At 43.1% G+C, this 19,847-nt stretch overlaps 1 protein-coding gene across 1 annotated transcript in view; it reads left to right on the forward strand.

The window, feature by feature from the left end:
- Positions 1–19,847, forward strand: part of LOC310794869 (V-set and transmembrane domain-containing protein 2-like protein) — a gene marked incomplete at both ends in the record, with an annotated part of 79,568 nt that overhangs the window by 59,391 nt on the left and 330 nt on the right. Inside the window, 3 exons of the mRNA XM_083656916.1 lie at positions 12,970–13,139; positions 13,540–13,584; positions 18,628–18,774. Of these exons, the coding sequence (XP_083513042.1) occupies positions 12,970–13,139; positions 13,540–13,584; positions 18,628–18,774 (362 nt within the window). The remainder of the gene's footprint in view (positions 1–12,969; positions 13,140–13,539; positions 13,585–18,627; positions 18,775–19,847) is intronic.

Raw genomic sequence — 19,847 nt, forward strand, 5'->3', positions numbered from 1 at the left:
ATGATATAAAACAATATGTTTTGTTTAATGTTTTTTTGTTGTTGTTTTGTTGTTATTTTTGCATATTCGGTGCGCGGCCCTACTACAGTGATGTCAGGAGCCTGAAAAGCTGTCTGGACAGACAGAGTGTTGTTGTTACTGCACTGTATGCAGCCCCATGCACCAGCGGCCATCTCTCCGTCACGCCGAACAGCATTGACATTCTGAGCTGGACGCCTCGCGCTGCACGAGCGTGATGGATTCAGAACGAGAGCGGAGACGGCAGAGAGCGGCTCGCTGCTGCCAGAGCCCCTTATGTGTACCAAAAAAAAAGATGGGGGGTGGCGGGGGAGAGAGTGTTGCAGCTGCGTGTCGCGCGCGGCACTGAGAGGAGAATGTTGAGCGACTCTCCCATATCACCAGCCTGGAGGCGAAATGCACAGAAGCAAAATGCATCACGGCCTCTCAATATCCTTGTTAGGCAGCTGTGAAATAATGTATGAGCAGCGGCGCTGGAGTGAGGAGACATTTGGAGTTTGTGTGGTGGAGGTGCGGTGGAGCAGAGGGGTAGAAGAGAGCTTCTGAGGAGTCGGGAGCTCACTGACTCTGCGTATTATGTTGTTAGAAAATGTACCGGGGGCCAAATTCACGGTTGCTACAGTTGGAGGTTGTCCGTGTTGCATGATCTATATTGCAATTGCATCTATCTTGCACCACATGTGGTTAAGTAGAAGTGAATAGAAGACATTATGATGCTAAACTTGTCTCCAATCAACTGGTTTGGTTGCCAACCACGTGCATCATCTAGCACCAGGGGGACCATTCGAGGAAACAACAGCCCAAGTTTGGCACTGATGACATCACTGATGACATCATCAATATTTCAACAGCCCAAGTTTGGCCCTGATGCTCCAGTACTGCTGATTTTCAAGTTTTCATTTGAAATGGTGTGGGTGTGTCAGTCTACATCAAAATCTACACCCCCCCCCCCCCCTCCCGCGGACCTTAATTCCTGAAAAGTTCTCATTTTGAAGACAAGAGGCTTCCACCTCTGAGTAGATCTAAGTAGTGAGATTGGAGGCATGAGGTGTGACTGGATTAAGACGCCGCCGCGAATAAACACCTCCAGCTCCCTTTGATCACAACTGTAATTAGCACACTGTATTTAGAGAGGAAAGCTAGATGACAGATCTGCCACGCTGCTTCCCCACCCAGAGCTATCTGCTGCCTCACACACACACACACTGTTCTCTGTCTTCCTCCACCTCTCTTTTATTATATACATCTTTATTAAAGGGATACGCCAACATTTTTTTGAGTTTAGGCCATTTGCCATATTTCCAATATAAAAAACTAGAATGTAGATAGATGCCTTTATCTTCATTCTGCGTGTGTGCAGTACAAACAGCGGTAGAGCCCTCACTGCTCCTTAGCTTAGCGCTGCGCTACAATGGCAGTCTATGGTACTTTTGCCTACTCCCGTTCAGTCGCCCAAAATACACATTCCAAACAGCGCCAGAAACACACATGTACATGTTGTGTACTCACCACGCCATGAAATAAGGAAATAATGAAATCCAAAGTTACGTGAAACGGTAATTTCCGTAGTAAATGCACACACAGAGAACTAACAAAGAGTAACCATTACCGAACTCACAGAGTATCACCGAAGTTACTTCCTCGTTTGCCATGAGGCACATGCGCTGTACTGATGATCACACCAGCACATGGAGTCTCACTCACTCTCTCTCTCTCTCTCTCTCTGACTCTCCCTCTCTCTCTCTCTCTGTCTCTCTCCCTCTCGGTCTCTCTCTCTCTCTCCCTCTCTGTCTCTCTCTCTCACTCTATCTCCCTCCCTCTCTATCTCCCACCCTCCCTCTCTCTGTGTGTGTCTCTCTCTCTCTCTGACTCTCCCTCTCTCTGACTCTCTCTCTCCCTCTCTCTCTCACTCTATCGCCCTCCCTCTCTCAATCTCCCACCCTCCCTCTCTCGGTCTCTCTCTCTGACTCTCTGTCTCTCTCTCTCTATCTCCCACCCTCCCTCTCTCTGTCTCCCACCCTCCCTCTCTCTGTCTCTCTCTCTCCCTCTCTGTCTCTCTCTCTCACTCTATCTCCCTCCCTCTCTCTATCTCCCACCCTCCCTCTCTCGCTGTCTCTCTCTCTCTCTCTCTCTCTCTGGCTCCCTCTCTCTCGCTCTGGCTCTCTCTCTCTGACTCTCCCTCCCTCTCTCGCTGTCTCTCTCTCTCTCTCTCTGGCTATCTCTCTCTCTCTCTCTCTCTGGCTCCCTCTCTCTCGCTCTGGCTCTCTCTCTCTGACTCTCCCTCCCTCTCTCGCTGTCTCTCTCTCTCTCTGGCTCCCTCTCTCTCTCTCTGGCTCTCTCTCTCTCTCCCTCCCTCTCTCCCTCTGTCTCGTGAAACACCGTTCCTCCCGTATTCATCTCTCTGTCCGTTGGCGAGCGTCTGGCCGTCTGGTGGTGCTCCTCTAGCCCTGATTCTCAGCAGCAGCAGTAGCTGGAGAGAGAGCCTGGCACTATTTATCTTGGAGATAATGATTATGCTTCGGGGGGCCGCGCAGATCCAGCTCATCGCAGTCTTTTATGCTTCCAACAATGACAATGTGGAGATTAGGGCCGACTTATTACACAGAGATACACCATTAGATAGCCCCGCGTTTGAAACGGGGTCGCGCCGGAGCAGCAGAAGCTAATCATTTCACTTAAAGTGCTAATCTGTGAGATGATATCTCGTTTTGTTCTTTCTCGTCATCGCTGTGGCGTCTCCGTCTTCTCAGAGATCATCTGTTCATCAAACACTGTATCCAGTTGAGGTTTCCACAGACTTAAGTCGACTATCAATGAGTTTCCCCTATTGGGGATTAATAAAGCTTTCTAATCTAATCATTTTAATATAATATAATATAATATAATATAATCTATTAGTGGAGAGACTGTACTAATCGTTCATCTGTGGCGTTAGCACAGTGCAGTAACAAAGAGACAGGAGCAAGAGGCAAAGAGAAACGTGGCTGTAGCTACCAGAGACTTTTCAATAGAGAGACAGCTCAACTTCCAGTCGCTTCCTGTATCTGTTTCGCCACCGCCACGCCCCCTGAGGAGACTGGTCAGCCAATGAGGTTTCATGCAATTGACAGACAGCCAATCACAAGCTGATGACCACACCCATTTAGGAGACCGGAAGAGTAATTTTTTTTTACTATTGGCGGAGCCTGGAGTGCAGTGTCTCTGTATTGAATTGTCTCTGGCTGTACGTCCCGTCCTGTCCAAATACCACAACTGTACCAGCGCTGCATAACTATTTAAAGCTACAGGACACCTGGTAGCGTCAATGTTGGCAAGGAGAAATGCCAACAGAGTCCGGCGTCAACATAGCCATTTTAAATCATCAGAATTTAAGGTATTTAGAGAAGAAAAGACTCTCGTCCGGGTAGTGTAGTGGTAGATTCCCTGCCAACACGAAGGTCGCAGGTTCGCTCCAGGTTGGTCAGGCGTCCATACAGGCACGATTGGCTGTGCCTGCGGGTGGGAAGCCGGATTGAGGGGATTTGTCCTGGTCGCTGCACTAGCGCCTCCTCTGGCAGCAACTTCACAGGCTCTATCTGTTAAGCTGTGTTCACACCGAGATATTTATTTTTCGCTCTGTCGCTTGATTCAACCCTTTGGAATCGCTCTGTCGCTCTGTTTAAATCGCTCATCAACAGGCACACGAACATGTGGGGGATATAACGTTACGCAATGTCATGATGTTTGTCCACTACGAGCCACCGTAGATGTTTACAAGCTAAGCCTATCAGCGTGCTCCTAATGCGAGCTCCATACCGGTAGTACAGACTTCATGTCAGCTGTCAGCCTGTCAATGCGGTTTGTTGCCACACAATAAACCAGCGGTTTGTTCCAAGCCAGTGTGATCCTTGACTCGCTCTCACATGGCAGCCAATCAGCGTTGAACAGCGAGCGACTGATGCCAGCGTATTTTCGCTCGAGTTGGGATATTTAAACTTCGGCGACGAGCGTATTTTCTCCCTATCGCTCTGTCTCTGTCGCTCGGACGCCCAGCGATTCTTCTCCCGGGCGAATATATGCTCAATCGCTCGTTTGCATTGACTTTGTACGTAAACTCGATGCCAGCTAAAAACTTTAATAGGTCGGTGTGAACGCAGTTTTACACAGCAACTTCACAGACTCTATCTGTTACACAGCAGCTTCACAGGCTCTCTCTGTTACACAGCAGTTTTTACGTCCCGGCTTTGAATATGATCTGCAAGAGGAGGGCTGTGGCTGTGGGCGCTGACTGTGTGTAATGTCAAATCGATAGCGAGCGCGTTTCCTGTTTCACAGATGGAAAATACAAGCAGATTTGATCAATGAACAAGAGGGATGTCTGACTGCAGGCTCTATGATATAAGCCAAATCCATGCCTGTGCAGCCCAGGTCAATGTATGAAAACAGAGCAGATTTGGCACTTAGTTGGGACATCCTCTGCACATTCTTATGGCCTGAACCAAGATAAACCTATTGTATGAATATATATATATTTTTTTTAAAGAGTTGAGGTATTTCTACTGGCTGAATGGTGTTTTTTCTTTCTGACCCTGGACACCCTAAATGGTGATTTTTGGTGATAAAAGTGAGTTATTGATGGTCAATGCTCAGTGTGAAAAACACAGATGATGACATCCTCTGAAGTGTCGTACAGTCAGTGAAGAGCCCAGGAGACCATGGAAACTTCAATGACATGTAATTAGTGGGTGGGCTGTCATGTCATCAGGCCATCACTTCGTCTGACTAGAGGTGACTTTCATCAGATGGTGAAGATCTCGATGTGAGTAAAACTCTTATGTGGCTGCAGGATTTCCCACGAGGGAGACCCAGCTCTTAAGGGCTAAGGTGCTTTGTGAATGGCTTTTATCTTTACTAGGATTTGAAACCAGGCTTAGGGTTACGACTGTGTTACTTTTAAGGGGAAATTCTTAGATGTCATCAGTCCTCTTAGAATTTCACCAGTAGGCCCGACACTTGTCTAGGTAGGTGGAGAAATAAATTCAACGAATGGTGCTTATTCCTATTAAAAGGCTTAGCTGATGGAGACTGACGCACAGTTGGTTTCACTACTGTTGACAAAATGCACTGATTGTAACTTAAGTCACTCTGGATGAAAGCATCTGCTAAATCACATCATGTCATGTTTTGTCATGTCATGTCAGATCTTGGCCTTTTGTTAAAGATATGTACCGTCCACTACTGATATGATGGGGCTTCCTCTGGACCACAGGCACTGCAATAACATTTTCTTTTCTTTGCCAATCTTAATGATTCATTTAATTGTTCAGTAATGTTTTTCTAAATGTTATTCTTCAGTCAACAGCATAATGTAGTCTCCCCTACTGTTGAATAGAACGGCATCCGCTGGTTGTCATTCGTTTTGCCAGAGAGGGAACTTTTGACTATTGATTATACTTTATTATTTGATATTATACGATTACTTTATTGTAAGTTAGGAACAGCGTGGACTTTATTGTAAGTTAGGAACAGCGTGGACTTTATTATAAGTTAGGAACAGCGTGGACTTTATTATAAGTTAGAAACAGCGTGGACTTTATTATAAGTTAGAAACAGCGTGGACTTTACTATAAGTTAGAAACAGCGTGGACTTTACTATAAGTTAGAAACAGCGTGGACTTTATTATAAGTTAGGAACAGCGTGGACTTTATTATAAGTTAGAAACAGCGTGGACTTTATTATAAGTTAGAAACAGCGTGGACTTTATTATAAGTTAGAAACAGCGTGGACTTTATTATAAGTTAGAAACAGTGTGGACTTTATTATAAGTTAGGAACAGTGTGGACTTTATTATAAGTTAGAAACTGTGGACTTTATTATAAGTTAGAAACAGCGTGGACTTTATTATAAGTTAGGAACAGCGTGGACTTTATTATAAGTTAGGAACAGCGTGGACTTTATTATAAGTTAGAAACAGCGTGGACTTTATTATAAGTTAGGAACAGCGTGGACTTTATTATAAGTTAGAAACAGCGTGGACTTTATAATAAGTTAGAAACAGCGTGGACTTTACTATAAGTTAGAAACAGCGTGGACTTTATTATAAGTTAGGAACAGCGTGGACTTTATTATAAGTTAGAAACAGCGTGGACTTTATTATAAGTTAGAAACAGCGTGGACTTTATTATAAGTTAGAAACAGCGTGGACTTTATTATAAGTTAGAAACAGCGTGGACTTTATTATAAGTTAGAAACAGCTTGGCCTTTATTATAAGTTAGGAACAGCGTGGACTTTATTATAAGTTAGAAACAGCGTGGACTTTATAATAAGTTAGAAACAGCGTGGACTTTACTATAAGTTAGAAACAGCGTGGACTTTATTATAAGTTAGGAACAGCGTGGACTTTATTATAAGTTAGAAACAGCGTGGACTTTATTATAAGTTAGAAACAGCGTGGACTTTATTATAAGTTAGAAACAGCGTGGACTGTATTATAAGTTAGAAACAGCGTGGACTTTATTATAAGTTAGGAACAGCGTGGACTTTATTATAAGTTAGAAACAGCGTGGACTTTATTATAAGTTAGAAACAGCGTGGACTTTATTATAAGTTAGAAACAGCGTGGACTGTATTATAAGTTAGAAACAGCGTGGACTTTATTATAAGTTAGAAACAGCGTGGACTTTATTATAAGTTAGAAACAGCGTGGACTTTATTATAAGTTAGAAACAGCGTGGACTTTATTATAAGTTAGAAACAGCGTGGACTTTACTATAAGTTAGAAACAGCGTGGACTTTATTATAAGTTAGAAACAGCGTGGACTTTATAATAAGTTAGAAACAGCGTGGACTTTACTATAAGTTAGAAACAGCGTGGACTTTATTATAAGTTAGGAACAGCGTGGACTTTATTATAAGTTAGAAACAGCGTGGACTTTATTATAAGTTAGAAACAGCGTGGACTTTATTATAAGTTAGAAACAGCGTGGACTGTATTATAAGTTAGAAACAGCGTGGACTTTATTATAAGTTAGGAACAGCGTGGACTTTATTATAAGTTAGAAACAGCGTGGACTTTATTATAAGTTAGAAACAGCGTGGACTTTATTATAAGTTAGAAACAGCGTGGACTGTATTATAAGTTAGAAACAGCGTGGACTTTATTATAAGTTAGAAACAGCGTGGACTTTATTATAAGTTAGAAACAGCGTGGACTTTATTATAAGTTAGAAACAGCGTGGACTTTATTATAAGTTAGAAACAGCGTGGACTTTATTATAAGTTAGAAACAGCGTGGACTTTATTATAAGTTAGAAACAGCGTGGACTTTATTATAAGTTAGAAACAGCGTGGACTTTATAATAAGTTAGAAACAGCGTGGACTTTATTATAAGTTAGAAACAGCGTGGACTTTATTATAAGTTAGAAACAGCGTGGACTGTATTATAAGTTAGAAACAGCGTGGACTTTATTATAAGTTAGAAACAGCGTGGACTTTATAATAAGTTAGAAACAGCGTGGACTTTATTATAAGTTAGAAACAGCGTGGACTTTATTATAAGTTAGAAACAGCTTGGCCTTTATTATAAGTTAGGAACAGCGTGGACTTTATTATAAGTTAGGAACAGCGTGGACTTTATAATAAGTTAGGAACAGCGTGGACTTTATTATAAGTTAGAAACAGCGTGGACTTTATTATAAGTTAGAAACAGCGTGGACTTTACTATAAGTTAGAAACAGCGTGGACTTTATTATAAGTTAGAAACAGCGTGGACTTTATAATAAGTTAGAAACAGCGTGGACTTTACTATAAGTTAGAAACAGCGTGGACTTTATTATAAGTTAGGAACAGCGTGGACTTTATTATAAGTTAGAAACAGCGTGGACTTTATTATAAGTTAGAAACAGCGTGGACTTTATTATAAGTTAGAAACAGCGTGGACTGTATTATAAGTTAGAAACAGCGTGGACTTTATTATAAGTTAGGAACAGCGTGGACTTTATTATAAGTTAGAAACAGCGTGGACTTTATTATAAGTTAGAAACAGCGTGGACTTTATTATAAGTTAGAAACAGCGTGGACTGTATTATAAGTTAGAAACAGCGTGGACTTTATTATAAGTTAGAAACAGCGTGGACTTTATTATAAGTTAGAAACAGCGTGGACTTTATTATAAGTTAGAAACAGCGTGGACTTTATTATAAGTTAGAAACAGCGTGGACTTTATTATAAGTTAGAAACAGCGTGGACTTTATTATAAGTTAGAAACAGCGTGGACTTTATTATAAGTTAGAAACAGCGTGGACTTTATAATAAGTTAGAAACAGCGTGGACTTTATTATAAGTTAGAAACAGCGTGGACTTTATTATAAGTTAGAAACAGCGTGGACTGTATTATAAGTTAGAAACAGCGTGGACTTTATTATAAGTTAGAAACAGCGTGGACTTTATAATAAGTTAGAAACAGCGTGGACTTTATTATAAGTTAGAAACAGCGTGGACTTTATTATAAGTTAGAAACAGCGTGGACTTTATAATAAGTTAGAAACAGCTTGGCCTTTATTATAAGTTAGGAACAGCGTGGACTTTATTATAAGTTAGGAACAGTGTGGACCTTATTATAAGTTAGGAACAGCGTGGACTTTATTATAAGTTAGAAACAGCGTGGACTTTATAATAAGTTAGGAACAGCGTGGACTTTAGTGGGCCAGACAGTGCAGCAGTAAAGCACATTAGCTATGCAAAAGATGAAACAGCAGAGCTTTTTTGCAAAGCCCTAAGACTGTACAGATGGCTTCACAATACCCATAGAGTTATATGGGCTTTGACAAACCATCTTTACAATCTCAGGGAGTTGCAGTGTGTTCCGCTGTTTTATCTTTTATCTTAGCATGCTGACAAAATGAAACCAAATCTTCAGCTTACATCAATTCTGTGAGGATCAAACTCCTTTTGAATTGGGAGTTGCAGAGTTTGACACACTGCAAGTTGCCAAACACAGCTGACAGTTCATATTGTCTCTGATATGTACGATTTATGAACCGGGAACCAAGCCAAAATCATCGATGGTGCATGTTCTTAGCATTAAATGTCTCTATGAAAAGAAGGAGGCTCACTTTCATATCGAGCGTTATACTTGAGTCGGTGGATTGACTCTGTGGAAACCGTTCAAGGAAGATGTACAATGGAGAAGTGTATCGGTATAGAGATGCACGATATTGGGATGTTGGATTTTTTCCCGAATATTTTCCAACTGTTTTGGCCGATTGAAGGTGAAGTTTGGGAACCCTTGGTCTAATGGATTACCCCCCCCCCCTCTCTCCTGCTAGACCTGCTACACTGCAGTCACATTTAGGATTAGCAGCAAATGAGGAGCCCGTTAAAAGAAGCGTTTAAAAGGATTTCACTGGTACTAATGGCCCCCTGTGTGTGTGTGTGTGTGTGTGTGTGTGTGTGTGTGTGTGTGTGTGTGTGTGTGTGTGTGTGTGTGTGTGTGTGTGTGCTAGGGGTGTCAAAAATAATCGATTATAAGATGCATCGCGATGCGGATGTGCACGATTCTGCATCGATTCACAAATGTCAAAAATGTCAAAATTTAAAAAAAAAAAATATTTTTTTATAATCAAATAAAATATAATGGAAGTACATGCAGTTGTTTCTTTTAATTATGGATCATAATACAATGCAATTCCAAATGCACTTTTATTTTAAAAGTAGCCACACAGTGAGAAAAAAGAAAGTGAGAAAAAATAAATCAAAAAAGTGATGCATCGATTTAAGATGCATCGAGATGCATCGATAATCGTAATCGAATCAAATCGTAGCCCTCTGAATCGTAATCTAATCTAATCGTGAGGCCATTGAAGATTCACAGCCCTAGTGCGTGCGTGCGTGCGGTACCAGTACAGTGTATAGGGAATCCTGTCGAGTGGAGCCTCTATTCCAGTGAGGATTGTAGAGCAGCGCTGTGCTGGAATCTGACTCCCTTTCAGCATCACACAGTGTAGAGAGACTAATTGCTCCCTCCTCTCTCCCTCCACACTATAGAGGCGTCACAGCTGCATCACTAAGCTGCTGTCTGCCAACCAGGTGTGCCTCCATCATGCTGGAACAACCAGGCTAAATATAGAACAACCAGGTTAAATATAGAACAACCAGGCTAAATATAGAACAACCAGGATGGGGAAAAACTTGTGGCTGTTGCCTGTGCGTCCGTTCAGAAATGTCCTAAGTGAATAGTCTGATTTGTTTACAAGTTTAGATGACTGTGTCACTGTCTTGATCCACCTTATTTCTAGCTGAATGGGCGCTTCTTCCGGCGTAATCCTCCCAGGCCCCTCCCCCCGTTACCATAGATACCATTATCACATTATTAAATTCCCTCAAATAAGTCGTCCAACGAGTGTTATTTCTTCGTGACAAGCAACTTTTTTTTTACCAGCCAACAAGTAACGTTAACCAGCTCCAACAATCAGTCAACGTTCTAGACCGGACCTTGCAGCCATAATCGTTTTACAGCGGGGCATTCAAAAATATGGTTGGTTCTAGTTCACTAGTTATGACTACTAACGTGGCCAGTAAGGGTCTACTCGATCCAATCTGTGTTTCACAATCAATTGTCGTCTTACAAAGGACAAAATAACAATTACACAATAGGTACAGTATAAAGTAAACACGACAACTTAGGCCAATCATTTAAGTCAATTCTGACACTTGCTTAAGCACATTTTGGGAGACAAGTGTCCACACCTGCTGCAGGCAATGACCCCGTTATCAATCACAGTCAAACTGGGACATTCCGCATGTGGATCCGCCCCCAATCTAACCATAACTGGTCAATGCCAATTACCGCATGATGCCTATTAATAGCCTGATTATTAATTGAACACACTCACTGATAGGTTAGTCGTCCTTTTACTAAATCCTTACTTAGTAGGGATCCTACGCACAGTTTGATAAACGAGACCCCTGATGTGTTAACAACAGAATAGTACGCTTAACCTCAACGTGGCCGATCATTAGTTTGAGCACGTCTAAATAAGCCGACGAATGAGATGGAAGATGTCTCTGGCTGAAGCTCCCAGAGATACGTAGCTGCTTGCCATGCAGAAGCTTGCTGCTTCTGACCCTCTCACTCGTGTTCTCGTTGTCAGCGTGAAGCCTTGCAGAAATAAGATGATGAAGGTGAGCTCAGGTCAACTCAGAAGTAGCTCAGCAGAATAAGCTGCTGGTTTATCTTCACTACCTGACGGTCTTGAGTGTTGCTTCAATCCCTGATTGTGGAGACGTGTTCTTGTACCCTTGCAATGTGCCCTGAAGGTGAAGGCAGCGTGCAATGCTACATATTATATAAACTCTCTCGTAACGGACAAGCCCGTCTTTTATTGTCACACGAACACCACAATACATGCATGCGGCCACAACACACTCATGCTGACGGTGGCCGGTGAAAAGTGTCCTCTGCATTTAACCCATCCAGGCATGTCCTTTCCTCCGGGGGGCAGGCCAGGAGCAGTGGTCGCTTTCTCGTACAGCGCCCGCCCGGGGACCAACTTCGGATGTTGTCGTCACTGGTCGGATGACGATGACGATCTGATCTTCTGCATGTTTTTAGTGGGGGGGTTATATACGGAGGAACCCCCTGGGGGAGCACGGGGAGAACATGCAAACTCCACACAGAGAGAAAGGCCCTTACGACGAGATAACCCACCTGGGCAGTAGGCACTGAAGATATGGGGGGGAACACAACCACAGCGCCCACAGTGTCCCAGGCGAGAATCGAACTCAGGACCTTCTGACTGTGAGGCGACAGCGCTACCGACAAGGTCAACGTCATGTGTTGGTCAACTTTCAGCTGGGCGGGGCTAGAGATGTAACGGTATGAAAATTTCACATCACGATTATCGTGACCAAAATGATCACGGTTATCGTATTATCACGGTATTCATAAAAAAATTATGAAAATGTTCAAAAAGTACCGAGAGACTCACCGAAATAATTTTTATATTTATAGTTTTATATTGAAAACTCAGACCCAAATAGTATTGATACACTCACTGAAATCATTTCTCCAAGGCTGCACGTTTTCATCTTGGGAGACTGTTGCCAACTTTGGTTGATGATGGACAGTATTTACCATGTTTTTCAAAGCACTGTAATCACGGTACCACGGTTTTAATGATAATGAAAATTTGAACGGTTATCGTAAGGACTTTCACGGTTATCATTCAAACCGGTTATCGTTGCATCCCTAGGCGGGGCTTCCTCCATCATAACCGCCTCCTTACAGCTCTCTGGAAAGCCCATCTCAGTCAAACACTGTTGTGCAGCACAGACTTAGGGCCCTATCTTTACGCAAGGTGTTGTCATTGTTAGTTTCTAGCACTCACAAGTTTGAGTTTGAGATTTTGAGTGCGAGAAACTAGCAATGATGACACCTTGCACCCTGTGCGTAAGATAGGGCCCTTAATGTTTATCTGCTACATCATGTACTGGAGCAAAATATGGACCAGAAGTCAAAATGTCTGTCTCTGTCTGTGTATCTCTAGCCGTATTTACAGAGGTGCCTCATGTCCAAACTGTCTGTCTCTGTCTGTGTCTCTCCAGCAGTGTTTACAGAGGTGCCTCGTGTCCAAACTGTCTCTGTCTCTGTCTGTGTCTCTCCAGCAGTGTTTACAGAGGTGCCTCATGTCCAAACTGTCTCTGTCTCTGTCTGTGTCTCTCCAGCAGTGTTTACAGAGGTGCCTCATGTCCAAACTGTCTGTCTCTCCAGCAGTGTTTACAGAGGTGCCTCATGTCCAAACTGTCTGTCTCTCCAGCAGTGTTTACAGAGGTGCCTCATGTCCAAACTGTCTGTCTCTCCAGCAGTGTTTACAGAGGTGCCTCATGTCCAAACTGTCTCTGTCTGTGTGTCTCCAGCCGTGTTTACAGAGGTGCCTCATGTCCAAACTGTCTCTGTCTCTGTGTCTCCAGCCGTGTTTACAGAGGTGCCTCATGACATGACCGCCCAGAGAGGTCAGGATGTGGAGATGGCCTGTTCCTTCAGGGGGGCGGGGACACCCTCCTATTCGCTGGAGATCCAGTGGTGGTACATCAGGAACCATGGCGACTGGACGGACAGACAGCCCTGGACAACCAATGAGGTCAGCTGTGTGTGAATCAAGCTTCACTTCAAAATAAGAATGCATGGGTGCGGAGTGGGGATGGCAGTTGGGTATGTCTTAGCCAGCCTATGCGAGTCCAAATGTGATTTTGTGATATTGCTTTAATGGCGAGCAAAGGTCAAGAAACCATCTTTAACCATCGACTTTAACCCCAGAAATGTGGTCAATATAAGTGGGTTTGCACGGTGGCTCAGTGGTTAGCGCTATTGCCTCACAGCAAGACAACCTATAGAGCTGCAGCAAAGTTTCCACTCTAATTTGGACCAAAAACAATTCTAACTTTTCATAGACACATTTATCTCATATAATTTAATATCTGTTATTATTGTTTTTATAACTGTTTTATCATTTGTTTCATTGTTTTTTCATCCCCCCCCAGGTGTCACCTGAGGAAGAGATTCCAAAAGATGCTACTAAGATAAGTGTGAGTTAACCACTGTCTGTCCGTCATTCTCTGTGGAAAACGTAGTCCTTGTCTGTTTGTCACACTCATTTGATATAATGTGTTATGGCACAAAACCTTTATGATCACATTTCTTGTTTTCGGGGGTTCCAAATAATATTCTAGTTCTGCCCGAGTGCACACAAAGATATGATTATCAGTGTGTTGCAGCGTTTACGGCAATGAACGCTCTGGTGACAGATGAACAATTGCCATTCACCCTTGATGGGTTAGCGGAAGAGCACAGCGATCAGCCGAAGAGCGGGCCGCCCGCGCTGCCTGGAGCCGGCGGACGGTTAAGTGCCTTGCTCAAGGGGACGCGGCCGCACGGCGCCAGATTCTCATCAATCCTCCCTGCATCTTTATGACTGCGGCGCCGCGTCCCGATGATAAACCGGGCCGAGACAGTGGAGAGGTCGAGATGCCGGTAGAACTTTTTATATCTCCTCTGGTATCCAGAGACTCCTCTGCTCAAACTTCTAGGCTCCTGCTTTGCTGACACACTTTTATGAAATGTGTCCTACTAATGAACTGAAGCAGTAAGGCCAGATGTAGGCAGCGCTACACATCACCAGCCGATCCCTCTAGCTAACGTCTCCTTCACCACCAATTAATCAATTAATTAATTAATTAATGAACTGAAGCAGTAAAGCCAAATGTAGACAGCGCTACACATCACCAGCCTATCCCTCTAGCTAACGTCTCTTTCACCACCAATTAATTAATTAATTAATTAATTAATTAATTAATTAATGAACTGAAGCAGTAAAGCCAAATGTAGGCAGCGCTACACATCACCAGCCTATCCCTCTAGCGCACGTCTCTTTCACCACCAATTAATTAATTAATTAATTAATGAACTGAAGCAGTAAGGCCAAATGTAGGCAGCGCTACACATCACCAGCCTATACCTCTAGCTAACGTCTCTTTCACCACCAATTAATCAATTAATTAATTAATGAACTGAAGCAGTAAAGCCAAATGTAGGCAGCGCTACACATCACCAGCCTATCCCTCTAGCTAATGTCTCTTTCACCACAAATTAATTAATTAATTAATTAATGAACTGAAGCAGTAAGGCCAAATGTAGGCAGCGCTACACATCACCAGCCTATACCTCTAGCTAACGTCTCTTTCACCACCAATTAGAAACATATTATCCAACCAAATTGACCAGCTAATTAATTGGTTTATAACATTGATAGTATAAGCAGTGATGTAGCAGTGACAATGATCCTGATAGGGCAATGCAGTTGTCAGCATTGTGGCTGGTTACCAGGCTACAAATAACCACCAATAGAAACACAATTAAATGACAATGTCAGGAAACATGAAAGACCCCTCAGGCCTCCAGTCGGTTTTTCCTACCGTTGATGTTCTATTCAAACGTACGTGCGCAACGCGCTGCATCAACGCACGTCACCATTTGTGCCAAAGAGCTTACACTGATAAGAACTGAAGCCTAATAGTTTGTTCCACTGCAACATAATAGAGCTGCTGAACAGTCACGTGACATCTCTTGCCCCGGAAGTGAGTTTCCCATTCATTTTCTCCATAGACATTTTGAAAAATCCTTATATAACGAGTTTTAAAGCTGGAACCAAGCCAACCCAAAAAATAAAGACAGGGATTGTTATTTTCACGATTCAGTAGGTCACGGGTTGGCTTGGTTCCAGCCTCAAAACTCGTTATAATGAGGATTTTTTGAAATGTCTATGGGGAAAATGAATGGGAAATGGGTGATTTGCCTAAATCTAAATGTCTAAATGTCTATGGGGAAAATGAATGGGAAATGGGTGATTTGCCTAAATCTAAATGTCTAAATGTCTATGGGGAAAATGAATGGGAAATGGGTGATTTGCCAAAATGCAGGATGGCAGCCCACCATAGAGACACTGCGGAGCGCGTCATCATTCAGAAACCACGCCCAAAACGGGGGAAAACACAAACTCCCGTCCAATCCTGGCGTTCTCCTATGTCGCGTGCATGGTCGGGTTTTGCACAAAAAGATTGTATATACGGAAGATGAACACTCCAACTTACTTCATTGACAGCATTCATTTTCTATGGGGAAAATGAAGGGGGGAAACTCACTTCCGGGGCAAGAGATCTCACGTGACTGTTCAGCTCTATGTGGAAACAACATGGATGCTACACAGATGTGTGTTGTATTTGATTGCTCACAGCGTTTTAAACGACACATTCAAAGCTGTTTGCAGGTTTTGCATGAGAACAAAGAGCAAAGGAAATGGGAAACTCGTTTTCCGCGACACCACGTAAATGCAGCGCACGTATACTGCAGAAGTGGGGCGGTACAGCTTTTAATCACTGCTTACTATTTGTACCGTTAATTTCTGCTATAGATCTTGTATCTTCGTCAGCTATCAGTGTTGGGCAGTAACTGAGATACTGTAATTGTATTACTTTCCCCAGTAACTAGTAATGTAAGGGATTACATTTTCCAAAAAGTAATTATATTACAGTTACTAATCCAAGTAACTTCAAGTTACTGCATTACTTTCTCAGCACTGGAACAGTGCCAAAAGAAAACCTGTGTGGAGATAGATAGGTCTGGCTATACCAGACTACTGTGTTGTCAGAACATGATCAGCTTTTTGTCCTATAGGCAAATAAAAAATATGTATTTTGGCTGATTGTTAACTCCTCCTGTAAGGTTAATTATTGTTCCTGTAAAGTGGATTCAGTTCTAAAAGGAGTTGGCTAAACAGGTTGTATGTTACTTTTACGGAAGGGGGGTGGGGGTAGCGAAAGTAATATAGTAAAGTAAGGAGTAACGTAACTAATTACTTTTGATACCAAGTAATAAGTAATTTTATTACTTTTTAAAGGAGTAATCAGTCATATGTAACTAATTACACTTCCTGAGTAACTTGCCCAACACTGTCAGCTATTCACCTTATTCACCACACCCACTTTTTCTCTCTTCCGTGTTCGACGCAACGTATTTGTTCTTCCGGTTCTGCGCTAGTTGGCGGCCATTTTCAAAATAAAATGTCAGTATGAATTAAGTTTGGCAACATTCAGAATTAAGCTACACTGCAGCCAACTTCAGTGACATGTCATAACGTTACTGCTGCGAGGAGCCGATGGCTGTACCCGGTCGGCATTTAACGTTAGTTACAAAAGCACGTCGACAGTGTTTTCTCACTGCCAGTAGCCTAACTACAGTAGGGTTTGACAGATAGCTAGTCCGACCGGTGTCAGCACAGCCAGCGCTCCCGGTCCTCGCTGCTCGTTAAAGATTTCCAATAGGCGTTATTCTGATAAACTGGTGTTACGTTCTCACCCGACAAATATTAAAACTTTAAAACAGGTTTGGGGTTTTTTTTTAGCTTGAAAACAGCTTTTTGGCAAGTCTAAATGACTGCGGCAGGCGTACTCTACTTCCGCGTTTAAAACCGGAAAGACGATTATGAAATGACGTCACGCAGAAGCGTCCTTGTATGGGCAAAGAATAAGGTGAATAGCTATGGGAAGACTGTGGGGAATCTTGCGTTCCACTTTGAAATGCATGTACAGTACATTGGGCGCCCACATGCAGCCCTATCTTCCCTATGGAGGCTCTCCCCATAGGCTATCTCCTGCTGACTCACTGTAATGAGAGCACCAGCTGTGTGTGTGTGTGTGTGTGTGTGTGTGTGTGTGTGTGTGTGTGTGTGTGTGTGTGTGTGTGTGTGTGTGTGTGCGTGTGTGTGTGTGTGTGTGTGCGGCGCTCGCTGTGCACTGCAGGCGCTACAGCTGATAGAAATCATTAGGAGCTCTCTCCGTACTGAGTGATGGTACAGTAAAGACGCAACAAATGCAATGCTAGCTGGACACTCACACACACACACAGACACGCCACAGATAGCGACAGACATGCTATACAACACTGTGTTAGGGCTAACACACTGAAGCATGGAGACATCCGAGCCCCGCTGCAGGGGACTGAGGGAGGGAGGAAGGTGGGCGATAAAGGAAGCAGTATTTATATCTCGGCGCGTCACGTGGAATGACGTCCCCAGACTCCCGTTATCTTCACACCGCTTTGTGAACTCACCGAAAGCTCTTTTTCCTCCCGGTCTCTTTGTACTTTAAATAGAATGTGTTAAGCAGCATCGTCTTTCAGTGGAATCATATCATGATGATAGTAAGATATTTTAATAGAGAGGCAAAGTGACCGCCTACTTCCTGCTTCAGCACTGTACCAGAGATTTTCATCCACCATTTATTTTCCCATACACATTTCGTAAAATGCGTATAAAAATAGTTTTACTGGTTCAAACCAAACGGTACAGATATATTTAGAAACAGGAGAGATCGCATAACATTTCACTGGGACCAAAACGTAAATAAAAAAAATGCGGGTTTAAAGAAAATATTTTTTCGATGTTTTTTGTTTTTGTTTTGGTCCGAGTGAAATGTTCTATGGTCTCTCCCGATTATAGCGTTAGCTGAACCGTTTGGTTCGACAAAGTAAAACTAATTTATAAGCATTTTACGAAATGTCTATGGGGAAATAAATGGCGGATGAAAATCTCTATAGCATGACACATTTCTGCTGACGACAAGCAATTTTTGACTGAAAAACTAAGGTAGAAATAAGGTATGGTAGTCATAGGACTATTATTTGAAGATTTCTATTTTGTTTGACATAACACTTACTAACACGGTTCAATGAGATGAACATTGATTTGATTATTTAACATGATTTTGCATGCATGAACCATCTCGTGATATTGATGTCGAGAAAAATCCTTGTGATTGATATCATTGATTGTCATGATATTGATTTCAACCATATCGCCCAAGACAGAGAGAAACACGAGAAAGAGGCCGTGAAGCAGAGGGAGAAGGAAAGACGAGGAAACGGGAAGATGTCGCGATTGATTTTTCTGCCTGGACTTTTCCTGGACCATATATCAATATCCACATGGTCCCATTAGCTGCTGTCATACCCCCACGTGAGTCCTGTATTTCTTTATGTCAGAAGAAAAATAACTTCTCTCCATCTCCGTCTGCCAGGTTGTGAAGGTCGCCGGCAGCAACATCTCCCACAAGCTCCGCCTCTCGGCCGTCAAGCCGTCCGACGAGGGAACCTACGAGTGCCGCGTCTTCGACTTCAGCGCCGGAGCCGGCGCACGCCGCCACCGCGTCCGTGCCTACTTGCAGGTAGGGATACAGCAATTCACCGATTTCACGATTAAAGGAGAATTTCGTTTTTTTTTTACGTGCAAGCCCTCTCCTCACATTAATTATGATCTGACGACTCACCCAGTGTTCTCCGCAGCGTTTTTGTCCGTCCTAGGCGTTGTTTTGAGATCAATAGCGTCCAAGCCAGTCCTAGAATGGAGCTCCTTCGACGCATATCGTCATAAACTGTTCCCTAAGGAACGATCAGACTGCAATTCTCCCCCGGGCTCTTTTCACCGGTAGTTACAGGCATCCCATTTTCGCCTGTCGGGTCAGTGAGACACAACTCTCGTCAGGAAAGTCTCGCGGGACTTGACGAGAGTTGTGTCTCGCCTGACCCGACAGGCGAAAGCACGCTGCCACTTGGCCCCCACGGAGCTCCATTCTAGGACTGGCTTGGACGCTATTGATCTCAAAACAACGCCTAGGACGGACAAAAACGCTGCGGAGAACACTGGGTGAGTCGTCAGATCATAATTAATGTGAGGAGAGGGCTGCAGGTAAAAAAAAACGAAATTCTCCTTTAACAGCTCACCCTAAAATGCAAAATGCATCGTTTTTCTCTCACCTGTACTGCTATTTATCCATTCTAGATCATTTTGTGTGAGTTCTGGAGATATCAGAGCTAGATGTTTGCCTTCTCTCCAATACAATGGAACTCTATGGCACTCAGCTTTGTGGTGCTCAAAGCACCACAAATACTTTTGAAAAACTCAACAACAATGTCTCTTTCCAGAAATCATGACCCGGTTACTCAAAATAATCCACAGACCTTGTTATGAGCAGTTTCATGTTGGAGCTATTTTCTTTGGCGCGAACTACACCCGCTAGCTGCTAGCTAGTTCCTACATGTAACTGCAGCTAGCAGCAGCTAGCCTACTGTAGAGCTGAAACTGCTCACAAGGTCTGTGGATTATCTTGAGTAACCGGGTGTTTCTCCGTAGTGTTGTCAAATAAACGAATGCATAATAATCGGGAAATTGTGAAACCGTGATTTTTTTCCTCCGACTATAACAATCATACCGTCGAAATCTATAATCGTTGCACCCCCC

The sequence above is a fragment of the Poromitra crassiceps genome (genome assembly GCF_964638095.1).
Source record: "Poromitra crassiceps genome assembly, chromosome: 20".
Taxonomy (NCBI): domain Eukaryota; kingdom Metazoa; phylum Chordata; class Actinopteri; order Beryciformes; family Melamphaidae; genus Poromitra; species Poromitra crassiceps.